General features: G+C 44.6%; 1 protein-coding gene across 3 annotated transcripts in view; it reads right to left on the reverse strand.

The window, feature by feature from the left end:
- Window positions 1–7,549, reverse strand: part of LOC109403566 (lysophosphatidylcholine acyltransferase) — a 91,951-nt gene extending 84,402 nt beyond the window's left edge. Inside the window, exons 1-2 of one of the 3 annotated variants that reach the window (XM_029861565.2) lie at window positions 7,369–7,547; window positions 6,263–7,200 (exon numbers count right to left, since the gene is read on the reverse strand). In XM_029861565.2, coding sequence (XP_029717425.1) covers window positions 6,263–6,493 — 231 coding nt within the window. In that variant the 5' untranslated portion in view covers window positions 6,494–7,200; window positions 7,369–7,547. Of the gene's footprint in view, window positions 1–6,262 lie in introns of all 3 variants that reach the window. The other 2 variants (XM_029861566.2, XM_029861567.2) reach the window with 2 other exon arrangements.
- Window positions 7,550–8,792: the final 1,243 nt, after the last annotated feature.

The following is an 8,792-nucleotide window of genomic DNA, read 5'->3' on the forward strand; positions in this document are numbered from 1 at the left end:
GCGCTGCAGGAGGTGTGTTGGACAGGATCTATGGTGCGAACGTTTAGAGGTAATCATACCATCTACCAGAGTTGCGGCAACACACGTGAGCTGGGAACAGCTTTTATAGTGATGGGCGACATGCAGAGGCGCGTGATCGGTTGGTGGCCGATCGACGAAAGAATGTGCAGGTTGAGGATCAAGGGCCGATTCTTCAACATTAGCATAATAAACGTGCACAGCCCTCACTCCGGAAGCACTGATGATGACAAAGACGCATTTTACGCGCAGCTCGAACGCGAGTACGACCGCTGCCCAAACCACGACGTCAAGATCATCATAGGGGATCTAAACGCTCAGGTAGGCCAGGAGGAGGAATTCAGACCGACGATTGGAAAGTTCAGCGCCCACCAGCTGACGAACGAAAATGGCCTACGCCTCATCGATTTCGCCGCCTCCAAGAACATGGCCATTCGTAGCACCTTCTTCCGGCACAGCCTCCCTTATCGTTACACCTGGAGATCACCACAACAAACGGAATCGCAAATCGACCACGTTCTGATTGATGGACGGCACTTCTCCGACATTATCGACGTCAGGACCTATCGTGGCGCTAATATCGACTCCGATCACTACCTGGTGATGGTTAAACTGCGCCCAAAACTCTCCGTTATTAACAACGTACATTACCGGCGGCCGCCGGTACGATCTAGAGCGACTGAAGCAACCGAATGTCGCCACCGCATACGCGCAGAATCTCGAGGCAGCGTTGCCGGACGAGGGTGTGCTCGATGTGGCCCCTCTAGAGGACTGCTGGAGTACAATCAAAGCAGCCATCAACAACGCAACTGAGAGCACTATCGGGTACGTAGAACGGAGTCGACGAAACGATTGGTTCGACGAGGAGTGCAGAGCGGTTCTGGAGGAGAAGGATGCAGCGCGGGCGGTAATGCTGCAGCATGGAACCCGACAGAATGTGGAGCGATACAGACAGAAGCGGAAGCAGCAGACCCGTCTCTTCCGGGAGAAAAAGCGCCGCCTGGAAGAAGCGGAGTGCGAGGAAATGGAACTGCTGTGCCGTTCACAGGAAACACGCAAGTTCTACCAGAAGCTCAACGCATCCCGCAAAGGCTACGTGCCGCAAGCCGAAATCTGCAGGGATAAGGACGGGAGCCTTCTGACGGACAAACGTGAGGTGATCGAAAGGTGGAAGCAGCACTTCGACGAGCACCTGAATGGCGAAGAGAATGTAGGCACGGAGGACCAAGGCAGCGGAGGAAATGACTATGTTGGTGCAGCAGAGGACGGGAACGAACCAACTCCCACGCTGAGGGAAGTTAAGGATGCCATCCACCAGCTCAAAAACAACAAAGCGGCTGGTAAGGACGGTATCGCAGCGGAACTCATCAAGATGGGCCCGGAAAAGTTGGCCACCTGTCTGCACCAGTTAGTTGTCAAGATCTGGGAAACCGAACAGCTACCGGAGGAGTGGAAGGAAGGGATAATCTGTCCCATCCACAAGAAAGGCGACAAGTTAATGTGTGAGAACTTTCGAGCGATCACCATTTTGAATGCCGCCTACAAAGTGCTATCCCAGATCATCTTCCGTCGTCTTTCACCTAAAGTAAATGAGTTCGTGGGAAGTTACCAAGCCGGTTTCATCGACGGCCGGTCGACAACGGACCAGATCTTCACCGTACGGCAAATCCTCCAGAAATGCCGTGAATACCAGGTCCCAACGCATCACTTGTTCATCGACTTCAAAGCGGCATACGACAGTATCGACCGCACAGAGCTATGGAAAATTATGGACGAGAACAGCTTTCCCGGGAAGCTGACTAGACTGATAAGAGCAACGATGGACGGTGTGCAGAACAGCGTAAGGATTTCGGGTGAACTATCCAGTTCATTCGTATCTCGCCGGGGACTGCGACAAGGTGACGGACTCTCATGTCTACTCTTCAACATCGCGCTGGAAGGTGTGATGCGACGAGCCGGGCTCAACAGCCGGGGTACGATCTTCACGAAATCCAGCCAATTTGTATGTTTTGCGGATGACATGGATATTATTGCTAGGACATTTGGAACGGTGGCAGAACAGTACACCCGCCTGAAACGTGAAGCAGCAAAGGTCGGACTGGTGGTGAATGCGGCTAAGACAAAGTACATGCTGGTAGGTGGGACTGAGCGAGACAGGACAAGCCTTGGCAGCAATGTTACGATAGACGGGGATACTTTCGAGGTGGTAGAAGAATTCGTCTACCTAGGTTCCTTGCTAACGGCTGACAATAACGTGAGCCGTGAAATACGAAGGCGCATCATCAGTGGAAGTCGTGCCTATTATGGGCTCCAGAAGAAACTGCGGTCAAAAAAGATTCACCCCCGCACCAAATGTACCATGTACAAGACGTTAATAAGACCGGTGGTTCTCTACGGGCACGAGACGTGGACGATGCTCGAGGAGGACATGCAAGCACTCGGATTTTTCGAGCGACGGGTGCTAAGGACGATCTTCGGCGGCGTGCAGGAGAACGGTGTGTGGCGGAGAAGGATGAACCACGAGCTCGCTGCACTTTATGGCGAACCCAGCATCCAGAAGGTAGCCAAAGCCGGAAGGATACGGTGGGCAGGGCATGTTGCAAGAATGCCGGACAACAACCCTGCAAAGTTGGTGTTTGCTAACCATCCGGTTGGTACAAGAAGGCGTGGAGCGCAGAGAGCACGATGGGCGGACCAGGTGGAGCGTGATCTGGCGAGTGTTGGGCGTGACCGACGTTGGAGAGCTGCAGCTGCAAATCGAGTATTATGGCGGCAAATTGTTGATTCAGTATTATCATGAATTTGATGTTAACTAAATAAATGAAACTTGGCAAAACCTGAGAAAACGTCCCTTAAAATGAGTAATCTTATTTTATTTTATTGATGCACAAGGGGATCATGGGGCCAAGTCTCCAATGCAAGTCCAAGAACTCACATCGTCCATAATACACCGTGGAATTTGGGAGTAGGTATTGCAACCTCTTTAGCCATGTGGCTTTAAAGTTTTGCATGGCCTTAAGGATGACGAAAGGTGGGAGATTGATTTTGCGAATTGAGCTGTAAAAGAATGTATTGTTAATTAAATTGTCAACGTTATTTACCTTTGCGTATTTTCACACAAAATGAACAAATTTGACGATCAAGCACCATGTTCGGTGAACTAGCATAAACAGCTCTTCTTGTGATTCTTGATCTTGTGTCTTCAATATTGGAAGCTTGGTTAATAATAATTTAAAAAATAGAAGGATAAATTGTGTAACAACCTCCTTCCTTATGGAAATAGAAATCAAATATATCAAAAACAACAAAAAAGTGCCGTGATGCTTCTTCGTTCTTTTTGGCACCACAAGTGTGCTACATTTAAGCCCCGAGACCTGACAGCAATCAAGCTGATCACAAGGTTGTGCCTCTGCCTAGAGGAAAACGTCCCTTAAAATGGATAATTACTGGTAAAATCCTAGAAAGACAATGTTGACAATTTTCAAGATTTACTTGCTGGAGTCCTTTGAAATTCCTACAGGGTTTTCTTGGATTTTTTAGGAGTTTCTCCAAGAATTCCTGCAGTAATATACCCAGAAATGCCGACAGAGATCCCCCAGAGTTTTTCGCCAAAGTTTTTACTAGCAGTTTCCTCTAGGATACCCTTCAAAAGATTTTTTCCCGAAATAATCTAGGGATTTATCTAGAAATCTCTTCAAAATATATAGCTGGTCCCTTTCAAAATTGTACCAGTAACTCGGGCAGATTACTATTACCCTTTCGGCTTCCAATAAACGGATATCTTTCGGATATTACATTCAAAGGAACACCGCCGCCGGCGGCGGACGATGCGTTACGTCTGGGACGAATGTGGACTATGCAGCGGGCTCATACTTACGATAAAACGGAGCATAGTTAATTCTCAGAAAAGGCGCAATATAGCGACCAAAACGTCGGATGAAAGCTTAAGAATCCATTTTTTGAGTTATTCCTCCAAAGACTGAACGCCATACCTCCCAACATAACCAACAGTCGAAATTCGAAGGAATTGCTAGAAACAAATTTGATTTTTTTTTTTTGAGAAACGAGAACTCGAAAGTTGAATAAAGATGCACATCATACCCCCAATGGAATTGGAAGAATCGTTGCACAATTTCTTCAAAGAAATATTTTGAAGAGCTGATGAAATTCGAAAACGATTGCCGTAAACCAAAACGAAAACTTGCTCCAAATTCTTCACTAGTAGGATGTTAAGGTCAACATGACCCAGTCAGGCACGCTGAACGTACACTACGCTACCGTGGTGCAAAATTTCTAACATCTTAGGAGGGTTGAACAAATATTTACTTTTAATAATTTCTAATTCAAGTGCCGATAATCATTCAAATATTTCGCTGTACACACTACAAAAATCATTTCCGCGCCAAATCCGCGCGAGGGCCAAATTCCATGGGTAAATCCGCGCCAAATCCGCGAAAATCGCGAAATCCGCGCTGTTGTAACAACCCTGTATTTCTGCTCTTGGGAATCCGCCAGAAATTTCTGGATAATTTTCAGCAAAACTTGAGGAATTCCAGCAAGATTTCCTGAATGATTCCCACTACGAATTTCTGGATAAATTCTAGCAGCATTCCTGTTGCAATTCCAAAAGAGTATCTCAAAGGAAGGGAACTTCCAGTAATATTATTAATTGCGGGAATAATCTCTAGGGAATTCCTGAGGAGAAAATCTTTAGATAAATTCCTGGAGATGCAACAGCAGCAGCTGCTAGATAAATCCCATCAAAATTACTTGGAGGAATCCCAGCAAGAATTTCTGGTTAAGATGCAGTTTCTGTTTTAGCTGAAACGTTATTCTAATAAGAAGAAAAAAGAGCAAGAACATAGAACAACTTTGTAGAATTTTTTTTAAAGAGGCCGTTCACAAAAAAATACACGTTACTCTTTAAATGGAGCGAAAAAACTATTGGTAAACTTCCTAATATAGCTACTTGATATATTATTGTCGCCACTATCACAATGCTGGAGCACATTTGAGCCCGTATTCGGAATCAGCAACCCAACATTTGCCAGAGACACATAAAGTTTGCTTTTGAGATAGACCAAAAGCTGATTTTTGTTTCGCTGTTTGATCTGATTTGAAGCGAAATTAAGCAATTGGGTTTTTAAATTTTGAAAAATGTCTTGTTTTTTCAATTTCATACGAAAGAGCATCCTTTTCTGAGCAACTATGATTTTTTTCAGATTTTTAGAACTTTATTTTGGTGCCTAAAATTAATTTCAAGAAGATTTTTTGAAATCACCTTTTGACAGCTGGGCAATTGTTTGACAGCTTCGCCCAGTACAAAATGCGACGAGGGGTGATTCGACAAATCGCTCCCATACAAACTTAAAATTGATTTTTAAATAGGTTCCCGGGCACCAAAATTCATGAAAATTTGGATTTCGGCTCATTATGACATGCAGATTCCGAATATGGAATTATCTCAACACCGCTAAAGAAGCCAATTGAGCGCTGGTTATACTATAATATTATGAAACTCACAAAACTACCATGCGCCTCCACCCTTGCCGTGACTGTTGTTAAATGGGGCCCTCTGGTATTTCATTACAAGCCGAAGCGGGAAATGCAAGCAGACATTTTCATCCACCTCAAGAATCGTTTTGCCCACAACAACGTTCCACTACCGAAAAGTTAATATTTTTAAATTTGTTCATTTGTTTCGGTAAATTTGGTAAAAGTTGGCGTTTCTTAGTTAAGGTAGTAAACTATCCTCAAAAACGCAAGACACCCATAAAAATCATCACAATCCTCTTTCCCCTTTCCCTACACAAGCTTATTTTAGAACGTTCATCATTTCGTGTTCCTTGTTATTTATTCTTCATGTATGTATTCGTTGAACGAAAAATTCGGAAAAGCAAAAACCGTAACTTGTTTCTTGCAGCAAAGCTTACAGCATAAAGAATATGAAAAGCAACTCTGGGAAAATGGGACATCAATAAAAGCAAATCCGGCTTACATCCCTTCACAACAAGAATTTGAAATGTTAACTATCTATTTCCTGTGGAAGGTAACACTCAAAATGCAACTCGCCACTCGATTTGACCTCTAAATGATACGACATTATAAATGAACTGAACGTTCCCGTACCATCCATTGAAAGTATAACTGCTAGTTCAATGGATTTACATATATCTTTAATCTATAAGGCATCAAAAGTAAGCCATTCACTCTATACATAGAAGCATTAAAATGCAACACTTACCTTCACTTTATCAATGGGATCGTCCCAGATCAGTTTGTGCACAAACGGATTAACATAGTGAATTTCCTTCGGTTGCTTCTGCATTTGGTTTTTCTTCACGGGCGTCGCCGACCTATTAACTACATCCGGTTCTTGCTTCTGAACGCCATTTCCCGTAACTACCGTAGGCGTCGCGGCGTTTGTCGGCACCGGAGTCGTCGTTGCCATGTTGTTTATCTTCGCGTCGATCATTCAACGCGCCCCAATTGGGTGTTTTTTCTTCTGCTTCTCTATCACACCCCAATCTCAACACTGACTGCCTGACTGTTGTACACACACGCGGCACTTCTAACGGTATCTTACTGCCGCGTGTTGCGCGACGTAATACCCGTCTGCGGTGTTATGATATGTGCGGATCGCGCAGACCCGGAGATTGCGCGAAATTCCTCTGCACCCAAGAGACGTGCTATTTACCAACTCCCTTTTGTTATGACGTCGATGCACTTGACAAAGCTAGAGTGCAGGCAGCAGTAACTTTCACCTGACCCGGAGAGGAGCCTCCACTACTGATCTCCCAACACCGTTTATTGCACTCACAGTTGCACTGGAACTGAGCGAAACAATTTTTGCAGCCGGACCCGAAGGGTAGGATTATGTAGGTATTTCTTGCACTTATTTCTTGCTCGATCAGCGGGAATTGTATTTTCACTTGCGTTTCATTTCGCACTTCGAGTTCGAACGAACGGGCACAGCAAAAGCACACCACCAAACCAACAAGAAAAGATCCACCGCAGCGCAAAGTCGCTGCTGTGCTAGGCAGGCAGATGAGGAAGAAAAATTTGCGAAAAAAAGACCTCTCTTCCTTCTTTTTTATTCAACTGACGACCATCAACCGCGCAGCCAGCTCCGCACAAAAACGATAAATTTCACAAACACCATCGCACTCCGGAACACTCGACCTATGAAGAAGACGAATTTTATTGAACAGACTTCATATTTTTTGCACAATTTGCATTACTTCACTGTGTAGTGCTTTTAGTGCAATTTTGTCATTCGATTGCAGTATTCACCACCTTAAAAAATTAGCACCAATCTCTTCTTCGACTTTTTTCCACTCTACAACTCACCAATGGAAAACTATTTCCACTCAATTTCCACACCCGCAATGATTCGAATTGATTTTTCACTTTTTCTTCCTGCGGGAAGAAAAACAACTCCCCTCTTCTCTGGACTCGCAAAAATAATCCTCCTTCGCAATCGGAACTTTTCCACGTCTGCAAGACGCAACCGCTCGATGACAACTGAACACTGACCATCGCTCGCAAAAAGGACGAACGCACGCAGAACTCGATGTACACAGCGCAACGAGTAACTTTCACGCAGCGACCGAAAAGACAAAAGAATTTTCACGCAGATTTGTGTAACACCGGATCAACACAAAAAATGTGCTGATCCGGTGTTACACAAATCTGCGTGAAAATTCTTTTGTCTTTTTGCTCGCTGCGTGAAAGTTACTCGTGCGCTGTGTTGTTTCATTTAAGGGTGCGGGGAGACGGAACGCGAATCACACCACCGTCGCTCTCTCCGCAGCACCACTCACCGCATCGCTAGCGTACGACGAGAGAGGCGTCTCTCACTACCACATTCACAAGTTTACGTGGAAAACTCTCTCAGCGCTTTCCAAAAAGCGTCCACCCAGCAGCGATGTGGGAGTTGAATGGGTGTGTGGGTGCGCGCCGTCTAGCAGCGAGCGAGATGTTCCGTTGTTTACAGTTTTACGCTGTGGCTAGGCAGTGTTGCCGAGTTGATGTTATTGCCTTTACAGCGATTTTTTTTCGTCGAGTTCAGGGAAAGAGGGGCATAAGTGGTCATAGCTCAAACCTTGGCTCAAACTATGCTCAATCATATGTTGCTGATTTGAAGGGTGTATTTTCAGGGGACTGTTATGGTCTTCTTGTTTTCTTACCCCGCATTAAAATTATGCTGCTGTGTTGAAAGATAGGTTGTCAGCTTGAGCCCTACGCTTGAGCCGCTGTTATGCTGGCTACGAAAACATTGCATTGGTGGAATAGGGATGCCAATTCCTTGTGTATTTTGCCTTGGAGTTTAGTTTACTCTCCGTAGTCTGAAGGCCTTTAACTTTTTGCTCACGCTCCCAGAATTAAAATTCATAAGCGAAACTTTTATTAACGTGATCCTTTTCTTTACAATAGAGGATTTTAATCCTAAAATAACTCTAAAAGTACATAACTTGTAGTAAGTATTTGGGAAATATGTTCTCGAAACCAGAGACCACGAATTTAGTAAGTAAGGGTGCTTTTAAGACAAACGAGCATTACTGTTCACCTAGGTCAGGCCTGCCCAACTTTTCGTGGCCGCGGGCCACAGGTAACGCTCCTTATCAGTCGTCGGGCCAAAAATTAAAATTCGACGATAAAACACTTTTTTTTTAAATTTTTCTGAACTTTGCTTGTCGAGATTATGGCTTCAAACCAAAAAAAAAAAAAAAAAGAATTCTAAAAATAAAAACAAAATTTTTGTTTCAAAACTT

The sequence above is a fragment of the Aedes albopictus genome, chromosome 1, assembly GCF_035046485.1.
Source record: "Aedes albopictus strain Foshan chromosome 1, AalbF5, whole genome shotgun sequence".
In the NCBI taxonomy this organism is placed as follows: domain Eukaryota; kingdom Metazoa; phylum Arthropoda; class Insecta; order Diptera; family Culicidae; genus Aedes; species Aedes albopictus.